General features: G+C 35.6%; 1 protein-coding gene across 1 annotated transcript in view; it reads left to right on the top strand.

Annotated features, from left to right (window-relative positions):
* The window catches only part of ZPBP (zona pellucida binding protein), a 102,458-nt gene that overhangs the window by 7,640 nt on the left and 78,852 nt on the right, over window positions 1-15,966 (top strand). Inside the window, exons 3-4 of the mRNA XM_030871344.2 lie at window positions 3,890-4,015; window positions 11,618-11,767. Coding sequence (XP_030727204.1) covers window positions 3,890-4,015; window positions 11,618-11,767 — 276 coding nt within the window. The remainder of the gene's footprint in view (window positions 1-3,889; window positions 4,016-11,617; window positions 11,768-15,966) is intronic.

Here is a 15,966-nt window from a genome sequence, read left to right on the forward strand (position 1 = left end):
AACTGTGAATTTTCATTTGTTATTGTACTTTTTCATCTGGAATTTCTCTTTGGATCTTTTTTTATAATTTCTATCCCTTTATTGATAGTTTCTATTTGGAGAGACATTGTTTTCATACTTTTTTAGTCCTTTAGGCATGATGTTCTTTGATCATATTTAAAATAACTGATTTGAAGTCTTTGTCCAGTAACTCCAAAATTTGACTTTCCTCAGGGACAGTTTCTATTGGTTGCTTTTTTTGCTGCCTATGACTATACTTTCTTGGGTTTTTGCATGACTCATATTTTTGGTTGAAAACTGGACTTTGTAGGGAATATTATGTAGTACTCTGGAAATCAGATTCTTCCCCCTTTCTAGGTATTTATGTAGTTGCTTTTTGTTGTACAGGCATACTCAGAGATATTGCAGGTTCAGTTACAGGCCATCACAATAAAGTGAGTATCACAATAAAGTAAGGCACATGAATTTTTTTGGTTTCCCAGTGCCTATAAAAGTTATGTTTACATTGTACTGCAGTCTATTAAGTGTGCAATAGCAGTTGGTTAAAAACCAATATATGTACCTTAATTAAAAAATACTTTATTGCTAAAAATGCTAACCATCATCTGAAACTCAGGATTGCTACAAACCATTGATGGTAAAAAATGCAAAATCTGTGAGGTACAGTAAAGCAAAGTACAGTAGAATGAGGTATTCCTGTAGCATTTGTTTAGTGACTTTTCTGAACTAATTCTCTTTAAATTCTGTATTCCTTGTCATGTGTGGCCACTGAAGTCTTTGCTTAGTTAGCTTAGGTAGGCTAATGGTTCAACAGAGATTTCATTAAACACCTGAACCAGTTAGTCTCCTAATATTTTCTGAGAATCCTTGTGAGCTTGTCGTGGCTTACCTTAAACATTTAGCCAGACAGTTGACAGCTCCACCATATCCTTCACTTTCTGCTGTACAGAGGCTCAATTTCAGCCAGAGGTGAGAACTTTAAGGCCTCTCATTCTTTACTGAGCATGCCCAGTCTTGGCCACGTGGCCTACTCTGTGCATGCACACGCCCTTCTATTTTCCTAGGAACGTGTCTGAAGTTTTCAAAGCTCCCATTGACATGTCATTACCCAGCTTTTCCTCTTAAGCTTTTGGTTAAGCTGATGCTTACTCCCACTGCTTCAGGCATTTACAAAGTTAAGTGGCAAGCTCTAGTTGTTTTTGACAAAGACTCTTGGGGAAAAGGCTTTTTACAGTGGGTGTGCTCCAAGCTAGGTCATGTAAAGATAGCTTTGTGCATGGTGTCTTCCAGAACACTGCCAGAAAGATGAAATAATGACAATTCTCTGGGAAGGAGGCACTGAAGTCCACCTAACCCCATCTGCCCCTCTAGTGGCTACCAGGCTGCTGGTTCTAATGGGAATACAGCAACTTAAAGTGCTACAAGCTCACTGTTTTTACCAGGTGTATTTGCTAGGGGTACGATAAAAAATTACCACAGACCTGGCAGCTTAAACAACAGAAATGTGTTGTCTCACAGTTTTGGAGGATAGAAGTCCAATCATGGAGGCTTGGGTGCGTCCTTCTGAGGGCAGTAGGGCAAGGACCTGTTCCAGTTCTCCTTCCTTGGCTTGGAGATGGCCATCTTCTCCCTATATCTCTTCACATTGTTTTCCTCTGTGTTTGTCTGTGTGTCCAAATTTCCCCTTTTTATAAGGACACCAGTCATATTGGATTTAGGCCTACCCTGATGCCCTCATTTTAACTTGGTTACTTCTATAAAAACTCTATCTCCAAATAAGTTCACTTTCTGGGGAACTGGGAATTAGGACTTAAACATATGACTTTAGGGAGAAACATAATTCAGGCCATGACACCGAGATTCAGTTGTTTTTCCTGAGTACATTTTTCCTGGGTGCTGTAAGTCTTTGATTAATTAATTTCCAGAGTTCTTAAAATGTTGATTCAAATAATATGCCATTTTCTTATTACCTTTATGAAGGGGATGATTTTTGGAGTTCTTTACTCTGCCATTTACACTGATATCACAACTTTTATCACAGCTTTTGTTTTAAAACTACAGCTTTTAAACCTAAATTATAAAACAGTCATATATAACTAACTTCCCTTTTTATTGGATGTGCTTAAATTTATCCTTAAAATGAATTAACATTTCAGTTAAAGAAAACAACTGAATCTCAGTGTGATGGACTGAATCATCCTTCTCGCTAAAATCATATGTTTGAGTCCTAATCCTCAATTCCCCAGAAAGTGAACTTATTTGGAGACAGCATCTTTATAGAAGTAATCAAGTTAAAAATGAGGTCATTAGGGTAGACCTAAATCCAATATGACTGGTGTCCTTATAAAAGAGCCAGTAAGTCGTGCTGAGGAATGGCATGTTAATACAATAAGCATTCATTAAAAGTAGAAAAAAGAAGAAACGTTTAAACTGAGGTGAGTAGGAAATAAAATAAGAGGAGAAATTAATGAAAGAGACCAGAGAAGAATAATAGATTGAATGGAACCAAAAGCTGTCTTTGGAGCAATTAGTAGACAGAGTTTTGGTAATTGTTTCACAAGAGAATAATGAAAGTACAAAAATATTATGAATAAATTAAGATATGGTGAGATTTAAAAATCAGAATTTAGTATTCTGAATAATTTTATATAATAAACTTACAGTGAATAACTCTACTAAAATATAAGTTTCTAAAACAGACTTGATTAAATTACTTAGTAAACTAATAATTAAATTCTCCAGATTGTTAATCAGAAATTTGTTTTGCTACTTCCTCCCTTGCCAAAAAATAAGTACCAGACTATATAGTTTCCAAGGACAAAAACACTTTACACATTCTTTCAGAGAAAATTTATAGAAGGAAATCTGCCTAATTCATTTTATGTGGCTATTATAATCTTAGATGCCTAACTTAATAGTGCTAAACACTAAATAACAAATTTGTACTGAAATTGGAAAAAGATAAAGGATAATGTAAGAAAATTATATACAGTTACATTTATGAATATAGGTGCAAGTGTCCCGTGAAAACAAATTACCAAGAATTGAGGGGAAGTTTCTTAACCTAAGTAAGGGTAGCTATCTAAAAGCTACATTCAATAAACATGATGTTGTATGGTTAAAGTTTAGAGACAGTTTCTTTAAAGTTAAGGAGAATTTTGATTCTCATAGAAACAATTTTTATTTTACTGGAACACAAAAATCTTAGTATATGGTTGATTAGTGAAGTGTTGCCATGGGATTACTGAGGAGTTTCTAGAAGCTTTTCTAAAAGCTTTCTTGTGAGTAAATGCAAAACAATTGAATCTTTACTGTGATCCTTTTGTATCTCCTAGAGAATACTATTTTTGCTTGTTTAATGAGCAGTGCTCTAAATTTTAAAGCAAAGTGGGAAAAATGCTTAATAATTAAAATCAATCAAAGCACATATTTGTGAATTTTTTAATCACATTACAATTTTAAAATTCAGTACACTGTGTTACATCATTGTGAGTAATGTATTGTTCCATAATCTAAACAAATTTATCTTGTCAGTTTCTTTCAGGTTTGGTGTCTTTGCAAAACAGATGAAGTATAGATATAGAATTATCTTAATACTTTGTAATTAAAATAATTTTATGACAACAAAGTAAGTTGGTATATAAACTCTGAATAAAAAGACTAATGCATAATGCTGAGATTAAGATACACTTGCACACACAAATAAATTAAGTGTATGTTTTTGAAAGTTAGTTATATGGAATGCAATGAAATTTAGTTCTTACCAAGCAATAGCAATAATCCAAAGAAAACTTCTGAAAACATGTAACCCAGACTACAAAAATGTAAGCCATTATAGATCGTGAACGAACATAAAATATTATTGGAACATTTTAATATTTATTTTCAGTGAAAGTATATGTTATGCTCCATCAAAAGAGTCCACACATGTTATGTGTAACCCAACGACTGCGGAATTCTGAACTCATAGACCCATCATTCCAGTGGCATGGGCCGAAAGGAAGAATCATTTCAGGTGGGCTTCTGTTTCAGTTGTTATAATTAAAAATATGTATGAAATGTACTCAGAGCAAAAGGAATATTTGTATCTCATATACGCTCATGTATTAGCTCACTTCTTTTTCTTGCAATTTCTTTTTGGAGTTAGAATCTAACAATGTAGATGGCATGACTGTTTTTTCCAGATCTTAATTTGAGATAGAGACACACTGGATGATTAAACTGGAGAATTCTCTAAGCATACATATTTCAAAAAATTTTCCTTTTTTATTGTAAAATTCATAAAATCATTTTGGTTACCTCAGTTAGACTTTTATTAGCAAAGTATGTATGAAGAAGCAAATATGATTCTGGCTTTTGTTAAAAATACAAATGAGCACTTTGAGCTCTAGGTTTAAAATTCTGGTTTTGTTTGTTTTATACAGCCCCACATAGGGACAACTTGAGACTTTATTAGTAGTTACGATTTTATATTTTTTATCTTATATTTCACTCTGATTAAAATCCTGACCAGACAGTATGGATTATATTTGAATTTAACCTAAATATTAATATCCATTTTGAAAAACTGACTAAATTTAACATTCAGTATTTTAGTATGAAAAACATGCTCTTAAATATACTGCATGGTTTGGTGGTAGCTGTGTAATAATATGTTACTGATGCTGTGCTTACAAAAGAGGAAGTTTAGTACTCGGGTACTCATCCAGAGGAGAAGATGGACTTGAGATACATCTGAATAGTAGTCTTACAGTTTTCAGATTTTTGAGAAAACAAGGTCTTATTCTCATGAAGGTACATTTTACCACATAGAGATTACTATTGGTATGATTGATTTGGTCAACATTTTCTCCATTCAACTTCTTATTTTGTTATTTTGAAATGCCCATCTTACTTGTATTCTGATATCTCATTTGCTATAAGCTGATTTGTTTTTGCAGTGTAGTTTAAAAAATATCAATTAGCTTAGCTGTTTTTGTTTTCAGCCTTGCTGAAAATTCAGATAATGAATTTTCATCCTAAATATCTGTTCAAGGAAGTAACTTTTGCATACCTTCTGTGGAAGTTTTTCTTTATTGCTCTATTCACCATGTTTTCTTTCTCTCTCTTTTCCTTCCCTCACTCCCTTCCTCCCTCCTTCCCTCCGTTCCTTCCTTCCTTCTTCTCCTTTTTTTCCCTTATTGGTGTTTTGAGACAGTGCTTGTGGGTGAAAGCCTACAGGTTTATTTTGTAGACCTGGATGGAGGAAAGCAGTATATTCATACAAAGACTTGCTGAAGAAACATTCATAAGAAATATTTATTTTTTAATATGTTTTAATTCATATTTTATATAGTTGAACAATCTAGGTTGTACATTGCCATAATATTTATGTTGATTCTGAAATAGCTCAAGGTTTAAAGAGTTACTTCACTCTTTAGGTTAGGTGGTGTGTCTCCAAAGTGAATTACTCGGCTCTAGGTGAGTGACTACCTGGTGGCTGCCATTGTGCCCAGCTTTGCAGGAGGTACGCAGAGCAGCGTGACCTCTGCCTGGCTGCAGTACTAGAGTGTAGGAGGGGGTCAGCAGAGGTCAGGGACAGAGGTCCTGAGAGGCTAGGCAGTTAATATAAATCAGCGAAGGGGGCCAGGAGTAAAGGTATCCAATATTGAAAATAAAATCAATCTTTATTTTTATTGCTTTCTAATAGCAAATAATATAACACAAGCATGTATATTAAATATATTTTACATTCGTTATTAAAACTCTGTGAGTTCAAAAATAGAAGCATTTAAGTATTGATTTGTTGTGTTGTAATTTGTTACTCCTTTGATTTGAAAATTGAGATGTGAAACATGCTCTTCTCTGAGATGCCAGGCCAGGTCTTGCAGCTTGTATTGCAAAGTATACTATGTAAGTGAATTTTGAATCCTTTAACTAGAAGTGACATTTTATATTACTCACTTTCATAATGGAAAACAGATGTTCAAAAACGTAGCTGTTTCCAGGTAAGGATAAAATCATATAGATGCAATGGTTTTGCATTTATAAAGACTATTCTCAGAAAATCCTGGTATTCTGACATCATGATTACAGTTGTGTTTTCAGTGCAGTGTCACGTCATAGTTCGCTGTCTGCCAGCTTTAAAGCTCAGTACTATCACTGTAATTGCAGAGAGACGTGGAAAATGTCTAATTTTATTAAAGCTTGTAAAACAGAGAAGCTTTTTGGACTCTAGGTTAAACTACACTGTACTTTTTTAATCTTTTTATGGATATTCCAAAGATAGTTCCGCTACAGTTGAACCAAAGAAACATGTAGTTATGTACTTGCGCCTCCCTTTGGAGAGAAGCATCCAGGTTGTTTAGATGGTAGTACAGTGTAGAGGCCAAGTCTTAGACTTGCTAGGCTCTCTTCCTCTCACCCCCACTGCCACCCTCTTCTGTCTCTCTTCCAACATTTTTGGTTTACAAAGGTAAAGCATTTATTGCAGCAAGCCCTGTATCTCTTACTTCAACCCTAATACCATTCTGATGAATTAGCTCTTTTTGGTGTGTGGACTTTCCCATTTTTTTAAATGTTCACACAAACCTGTATAACTGCACACGCGCACACACACACACACACACACACACACGTTTAGCTTTACCCTGTAACTGCATCCTTACTATGTTTTTTAAAAAATGAGATCATAGATTATATCTTACTCTACCTTAATATTTTTATTATGAAGCATCTGATAAATACAAATCTGTATAACAGATATGTAAGTTATGAAGCGTAATAAAACAGACATCCTTGAGCTTGCTATAGAAGCCAAGATATACCATTATCATGACTGTTGAACCTTCTAATGTTGAAAAATCCCATTCTTCTGTCCCCAACCCCCCTTAGGTAAACATTATCCTGAACTTTTACAATATTATTCCTTAGCTTTTCTTTATGCATTTACTACGTGTATGAATACACATGCACAAATACATACATATATCTATGTGTGTATTCATACATGTAGTAAATGCACATATTTAAATATATATAAATATAGATATACATGTGTGGATATATTCTGCAAGCATATTTTTACTTTAATGTTTTTATTCCGAATTTTATAAAAATAATCAACACGTATACTTTTATCATGTAGCAGATTCTGTTCTAAGCAATTTACATATACTAATCATTTAAGTTTCACAATAGCTCTTTGCAGTAAGTACAGTCATTTTCTCCCTTTTATATGTGGACAGAGGCATTGAGAGAACAAGGTACTTTCCTGAAGTCAAGTGCCTTTGAAGTCTGGCTTCAGAGTTCACAGATAATAATCTAAATGAGGTAGGACTAGGACTTTCCCTTCTCACCATTTTATGACTTTTTGTAGTTTGTGTCTTTTAAGGAATTTGTCCAACTTAGATTTTTTTCAACTTGTCAAATTTATGTGCATAGTTTATGATATTTTCTTGTTATCTTTTTGATATATGCAGGATCTCTATGATATGCCCTCATTCACTCCTGGTATTGGATGTGTCTTTTCTCTTTCATTTAACAATTTTATCAGTCATTTCAAGGGACCAGCTTTTGAGTTATTTTTCTCTGGTATTTTTCTGTTTTCAGTTTCATTGATTTCTGACTTTATTATTTCCTTTCTGTTTGCTTTGGGTAAAGTTTGCTTATCTATTTCTTTTGCTGGTTGTAGAATTCTGGATTGGCAGTTTTTTTCTTTCAACATTCCAAACATGGCATTCTGTATTCTTTTTGCTTGCATAGTTTCTTGCGAGAAGGCTGCTATAAAATAGTCCTTATCCCTCTGTAGGCAGTGTGCCATATTTTTCTGATTAATTTCAAGATTTTTTCTTTCCGTTTCACTTTCAGTGATTTGAATGCTAAATGCATTTTTTTTTTGGTTATTTGTATTATTCTGCTTGGTGTTCTATAAGCTTCTTGGATCTGTAGTTTTGGTTTGTCATTAATTTTTGAAAATTGTCGGCCATTATATCTTCCAGTATTTCTTCTGCTTCATCCTATCTCTCTGCTCCTTCTGAGATTTCTGTCACCCTTATGTAACTGTTTGAAATTGTTCCATAGCTCTTGGATTCATTCTTCTTGGTGTTGTTTTGCTTTTGTTGTTGTTGTTGCTTTTTCTCTTTGGGTAAATTTCTTTTGATCTGTCTTCAAGTCATTGGTTCTTTTCTTAGCTGTGTCAAGCCTCTTTATGAGCTCATTGAAGGAAGACTTCATCTGTGTTACGTGTTCTTTTTTTATTTTTTTGGTTTGGTTTTAGTTCTAACATTTCCATTTGATTATTTCTTATGGTTTCAGACTCTGCTGAAATCACCTATCTGATCTTGCATGCTTTCTACATTTTCCATTAAATTATTTAATACATTATTCATAGTTATTTTAAACTAACTGTCTGATACTTCTGACATCTGTGTCATTGCCTGGTATTTTGGAAATGTGCCATTTCTTACCCTTCTGTATGCTTCTTAATTTTTTAAGAACATCTTGAATAAGATAGTAAATATTGAGATATTTTTTTTTATACTTGAGATGAACACTTTTTAAAATATTATTAAGCCTTTAATATTGGGAGTTTGTGTTAAACTAGTCAGGAATTGTCTGGCTTTGATATTGGTTATTGCTGTGGTTACTGAAAACTTATTTTTCTCCATTGTCTCATCTTTGGCTTTGGTTTCTCCTTTTTTGCTTTCTCTAGAGAGAATCTTTCTTGCAGCTCTCCTAGCTTGATTTAACTGCATTTTTGCTAGACTCTTATTAGTGATGGGCAGTTGGGAGAGAGGGGCAGTCTCTGGTGTTCTGATTCAGCAGGTGTGGTGTCACTGGATCTTGTGGGTGTGGCCTTTAGAAGTGCTTCAGCCTGTCTGCCGGCTTTAGTGTTGGCCTAGTACTTCTTGCTGACTTCCTCAAGAGTGAGGTTTTTTTCTTCCTGTTTCCTTCCCTAGTGGTAACATGTTTCCACAGTGCCCTCAGTGACCATTTTTGTTTCTTCTCCCTTGTAGGTTAAAGCATTGCTCCTCACCAGGAGGTAGGGGAAATGGGCAAGGGTGGAGTTTTGGCAGGGCTGCCGACCCCCTCCTCTAGCCAGTACCCTGCGCTGGCCCCCTCCTCTAGCCAGTGCCCTGTGGGAATCTTGCTCAGGGTTCCCCTGATCTTCCTTTGAACACCCAAAGATTTTCATGAAGGTGAGAAGCCTGTAAGAGGGTGCAACTGCCTCTGCACTCCCCCTGCCCCCATCTGTGGTCCTCAGAGGCTTCACATGCTCACACTGGACAGCACTTGGCTTTTAGCAATTTATTGAAAACTTTTAGCCAGATGTTCTTAGACCATTGAAGCAAATGCTTAGGTCTAGGTTCTACCTGCAGGCCCTGTTCATTCCTGGTTTTCAGGGTTACTGGTTGCCCTACCTGCCTCATTTGTTTGATGGGTTCAAGAAAATTTGTTGGTTGATAGTTTGTCTTTTTCCTTATTGTTGTATGATGTTGTTGCTCTTATAGTCACTCTCCATATCTGAGCAGAAACCAAAAGTATAAACCTGTTTTTAAAAATTAGTTGTAATGAAATGGTGCTTAAATTTTGCCATATAATTTTAGAGCTCTGAGGCATGTGCTTCTAGAAATCTAATCCAACTCTGAATTTTTAGATGATCAAGCTGAGTTCTAGAGGAAGAAGTCCTGACTTCAGTTTAATTATTTATTGACTGTCTGCTGTTGTATGAGTTCTTATATAGTATATAGTGATATGCCTTGGCATCCTGAAATTCCCATTTAAACTTAGTTTTGTAAAAGTCTGTTTGTTAAGTGGTATTTGTTAAGTGGGTTCTTCTCTTGGCTATGCAATCATCTGGGTATCTTTTCAAAGTGTGCTACTTTTAAATTTTTTAAAATAAGAAGGTAGCCAGAGAGTGTTTTCTTACAAATTGTATGATACTAGATTTTCTGGCTGTCATAATATTTAACATTGTAGTAGGCATTCAAATATATATTAATACACTTATTAATGCTTCTGGTTTGGGAAATTTTATTTCAAATTTTTGCCAGGGAATGCATGGCTTCATTGCTGACATGATATTCTAAAATTTCTTTACAATTTGTGGGCACCTTTTATCATATTACTATGATGTATCTGTTTGTGTCTGCTGAAATATATGTATAGCAAACACTTGAAAACCTCTTAATCTGTTCTAAAAAAGAGACAACATGTTATGATAAATACGTACTCTTTCATCAAAAGATATTCATGAAGAAATAGGCAGTACAATAGAAATGTATTCTAAATTTATATCACATTTTTTAGCTTCATCCAAGATATAGAAATGGGAGTTCTCAAGGCATAATGCTCTATGTAAATCCCTTGAGGGTGGGTATATCCATCTATTCATTTCTCCTTCAGTATCCGAAACAGGGCTTTGCATGTGCTAGAAACTCAACACATTTTTAGTGAAAAAATGAATAATGAAAATTTCTTCACTAAGAACATTCATCTTTTGTCTTATTTTGAAGCCATAAATTTCTTCAAAATAAATTTCAACTTGACAGTTATAGGCAATAAATTATTTTCTTAAAATAGAAAAAGATGAGTATTTATTAAGATAATATTTTCAATTCTAATGAATAGTTTATTAAATTATTGAGTGAGTTTTAATATCTAATAATTTTTTCTAGTGCAAACCCGTGGTTATGAACTTTGAGAGTAACCATTTTTAATTGCTTAATGATTTATAGCTTTTTCAAGTACTTTAACATTCCTTGTATTTGTTATTCAAAAATGATTCTATGAGATATATTATCGTATATTATGATTCTTTGTTGTGCAAATGAAGGAGCTAGACTTCAGAAAGATTAAGTGATTATCCCCAGTTACACAGTTTATGAGAAAGAAAGGCACACCTAAAAGCGAAGTCCTAACCCTCTAAATCAGAGTTCTTTCCCATTACACAACATGGCTCTCCCAGTGTGGTACTTAAGTGATGCTGAAGTGACAAGGGACCTTACGTCCACGTTCTGACTCCCAGCACTGCAGTTCTGATTGTGCGACTTCGGGTGTCAAGTGATCCAGTCTCCTGTTTTCTTTCTTCTGCAACCCTCACGGTTGTAATCCAAATTTTGCCAAGTACCTTGTGTAATGACAGCAAATCCCTAGGTGTTCGTGATTATATTGAGTTAGCCTTTGTTCTGGACACACTGTTTTTATCCCTTTCATATACATTTTTTGTGCTTAATGAGAGCATAACTCATCAATAAAGTATTTATATGCATATATACAAATATAATTACTTGATAGTATGTATAAGTATATGCTATATTATATGTATATGAGTACTGATCATGCCATCTCAGTGCGACAAGCAGATGAGGAGCACATCATGTACGTGTGATTGTTAGTCTCTTACCACTTAGGCAGCCACTCACTTGATGAACTCTGGTTAGTGAAATTCTGACACTAAGTTCATCCTGGCACCCACTGTCAAGAACCACCAGACACAATGACTTTGTCCCCGACTCCTTCAGTGATTCTGTAGGTAAATTTGGATGGTTTTTCTCTGTTAAGAAACTATTTCATTATTTTATCTCAATCTCATGTAATTTAAGCTACTGATCACTGTATCTTATTCCTCTATTAGGAAACAGCACTGCACAAGTGACCTCCACAGGAAGCCTTGTATTCCAGAACTTCAAGGAGAGCATGAGTGGGGTTTACACGTGTTTTCTGGAGTATAAACCTACTGTGGAAGAAGTTGTTAAAAATCTCCAACTGAAATATGTTGTATATGGTAAGAAGGGATTTTGGTTGTATTTTAACATTTCTTAATGTTTACAAATATTTACATACTTTAACAGGTTTGTTTTAAAGGGATTTTGTTGTGTTTAGTCTCTCTTAATTAAAGAAAAATGTCTGCCTGCCTATATTTTGTGAAGTGCTTTGTAAGGGGTTAGTGGTAAGGGAAGATCATTTTCCTTCAGGGGAATATTGACATGTACAGATCAATTTAAGACAGTGCATAAAAACAGGGTGGTATGGAAATCGTGTTTTCAGAGAATGAGCGTGATATTGTACTCCGTACTGCCTTTAAATTCCGAGTATCCTCTTGATGGTGCACTGCCATCCCCGTGAACAGGAACATGAATTGCCACTGTATTAAAACCCCTGTCCAAAGGTAGCTTGATCTGTTGAGGTCTGAGACTGGAGAGGTGAGTTGGTCATGGAGTGGCCAGGAGAACAGCCTGAGTGAAAGTTCCGTCTCACGGCTGGGACCCACGCATGGAGACAGAGTCAGGGTCCTCCAGGCTGTCCGTGTCTCACCTGCAGAGCTTCTGAATATATTACCCTACAGTAGCAGGTTTTGCAGGTGTAATTAAGATCTTGAGAAGGGTAGACTCTCCTGAATTACTAGCGTGGGCCCAGTGCAGTCACAGGGGTCCTTAAAGAGGAAGGCAGGACAGCCCCAAAGGCAGAAAAAGGAGACGTGGCAGTGAAAGGAGAGGGTGGGGTAGGTGCCACAAGCCAAGGAGGTGGCAGGTCTCTGGAGCCTGGTACTTCCAGAGCGAATGTACCTTGATTCCAGCCTTGCAAGACTCACTTTGGACGTCTGATCTCCACAACTGTGAGATAATACATTTGTGTTATTTTAAGCCACGAGGTTTGTAGCTTAAGAAGTTAATATACCATTGGAAGCAATAGGAAGCTCATGCAACATTGTTTTCACAGCTGGGATGTAGAACAAATGGTAGAATTATTAATGGTTCCCTGATCATTTTAATACACTAAAAAACGGTGTTCCATATATCCAAAGAAAGACATAATTTTCATGAGGAATTATATTAACTTTGTTAGGCAAATAATTTGTTTAAACTTTGTAATCAGTCACACTTCATTTTTGTTACATAGTTTTTCCTGTAAAATATGATATGTGTTATTTAGTATAGTTTATATAGTTTATAACAAATATACTTTGAAATCTCTCATAAGGGTATATTCACATAAGCTAACAAGTGTAACAGTGCCTAAAATGAATGCTGGTTTATAGTAATGAAAATGATAGCTAATATTTACCAAGCATTTATGCTGTGTTTTTACGTGTAATTATAATAATAACAGCAAAACACATATATTGCTTATTTTCAAAAGGCTTTTTTTTTTTTTCGGTACGCGGGCCGCTCACCGTTGTGGCCCCTCCCGCTGCGGAGCACAGGCTCTGGACGCGCAGGCTCAGCGGCCATGGCTTACAGGCCCAGCCGCTCCATGGCATGTGGGATCCTCCCAGACCGGGACATGAACCTGCATCCCCTGCACCGGCAGGCGGACTCCCAACCGCTGCACCACCAGGGAAGCCCAGCAAGGCTTTTTTTTTGAAGTGCTTTATTTATATTCAACTTATTTAATTCTCACAACAAACCCGTACAGTAGGTACTGCAATTTTCGTTAGACTGTGGGACTCAGATTTCAATCTAGGGATTCTCGTTCTAGAGTTCGTATTTTTATCTCTCTTGATATCCTACTGTGCCCCACTGTTATACCAGTGGCAGCAGGATGACACATCATTTAATAAACTGATTTTGGAGACCTGCTATTTTTGTACTTAAAAAAATCATTTAAGTCATTCTGTTTCACTCTAAGGATCCACTTTAGTCTTTCCAATGCCACATGGTATTCCAGATTTTGCTTGCACATTCCTCAGTTGATGATCGTTTCGTGTGTTTCAGATTTTCCCTGCCTCAAACAGCAGTGCGTGGAACCTTGAAATAAGTCCTTCAGTCTCTTCCTCCCTGAGTCCCTCTGTGCGTCTCTGTGTATGAGTCCGTCGCTCATCGATCTGTGTGTAAACACACACACTAGTATTCTTGTATTATAGATGTTAAATTGTTAGTATTTTGCTGAGGTGATTCTGTAAGGTAATATCTTCTACAGGGTTTTCACAGTGTTATTTTGATAATTCTGCTAGTTGCCCTGCAAAGAGTGTACAGTTTGTATCCCCGCCACAGTACACGAGAATCTCATTACCTAAAATGCCCTTAGTATACTGTATCTTGAATTGTTGCCCATGTAATAGTCTAATAATGGTATTTCATGGCTTTAATGTTTATTTTTTGGTCATTGATGAGGTTTTCTGAGTTTTGCTATTTGCATGGGCTGTGAACAAAAGTTTTGCTTTTGTTGCTTTTACTTTTGGTGTTGGATTAAAAAAATTATCTCTAAGACAGTAAGTCAAAGAGCTTACTGCCTGTGTTTTCTGCTAGAAGTTTTATGGTTTCGGGTCTTACATTCAAGTCTTTAATCAATTTTGAGTTGATTTTTGTGCATGGTGTAAGACAGTGGTTACATTCTTTTGAATGTGGCTGGCCAGTTTTCCCAACACCATTTACTGAAGAGACTGTCTATTCCCCATTGTATATTTTTGGCTCCTTTGTTGTAAATTAATTGACCATTTCTGTATGGGTTTATTTCTGGGCTCTCTGTCTGTTACATGGATCTGTGTGTCTGGTTGTATGCCAATACCACATTGTGTTAATTACTGTAGCTTTGTGATATAGCTTGAAATTAGGGAGCATGATGCCTCCAGCTTTGTTCTTTTTTCTCAAGATTGCTTTGGCTATTTGTGGTCTTTTGTGGTTCCATACAGATTTCTGAGGGTTTTATTTCTGTGAAAAATGCCATTGGAATTTTGATAGTGATTGCGTTGGAGCTGTAGGTTGCTTTGTGTAGTATTTAATATTTTAACCATATTAATTCTTCCAATCCATGAGCACAGAATGTCTTTCCACTTATTTCTTTCTTCTTCAATTTCTTTTCTTGATGTCTTATAGTTTTCAGTATTTTTACAGAGCCAGAGTTTTCAATTCAGTGAAGTCTGATTTATCAAATTTGCTAATTAGTCATGCTTTTGTTGTCAAGTCTAAGAATTCTTTGCCTAGCCATAGGCAAAGATTTTCTCCTTTTTCTCCTTTTTGCTTAACATGATGCAGTTTCAGTTAATTTTTGTGTAAGGTGTGAGGTTTAATAATTTTCATTAGGATATCCAATTGCTCCAGCATGATTTCTTGAAGTGTTTTTGTACCTTTGTCAACAGTAAATTGAGAATATTTGTGTGGGTCTGTTTCTGGGTTTTCTAATTTCTTCCATTGATCTATGGGGTTTGTTCCTTTGCCAGTGCCACTGTGTAGATCACTGTAACTATAGAAACCCTCAGCACCAGGTAGTGTGATTCCTTCCACTATTCTTTATCAAAATGTTTTTCTTTTTTAGGGCCCACCCCTTTCCTTATATATTTTAGAATAATCCTATACGTATCTACAGTGTATCTGCTGGAATTTTGATGGGAATTGCATTCAATCTATAGATAAATTTGGGGGATGTTTGCGATCTCTGTTTTTTTTCTTTTTGGCCATGCTGTGAGGCATGTGAGATCTTAGTTCCCGGACCAGGGATCGAACCTGTGCCCCCTGCAGTGGAAGTGCTAACCACTGGACTGCCAGGGAATTCCCTCTTTCATCTCTATATACATGCTTTCTTAAGTGTATACCTAAGTATGTTATTTTGGGCTTTTTTTGCACAATTGTAAATGATGTTAGATTTCAAATTTTGGATTCCACAGGTTTATTGCTAATATATAGAAAAACGATTTATAAAAAATAAGAAAAAAAACACTTTCTTTGCTCATCCATAAGAAGCAACTCCCCATTTATTCAAGTTTTATCATGAGATTGCAGCAATTCAGTCACATATTCAAGTTCAACTTATAATTCTGTGAAAATACCGAAATACGATACAAGGACACAAAGTGAGCAAATGCTGCAGAAAAAAATGGCACTGATAGACTTGCTTAACGCAGGGTTGCCACAAACCTTCAATTTGTAAAAAATGCAATATCTGCTAAGCACAATAATGTGGAGCACAACAAAACGAGACATACTGTAAACAAAAAGTGGTTTATTATTTGTGTCTTGATCTAGAATTTTAAAAAAATGTTTGTAG

This window comes from Globicephala melas, chromosome 9 (genome assembly GCF_963455315.2).
Source record: "Globicephala melas chromosome 9, mGloMel1.2, whole genome shotgun sequence".
NCBI lineage: Eukaryota > Metazoa > Chordata > Mammalia > Artiodactyla > Delphinidae > Globicephala > Globicephala melas.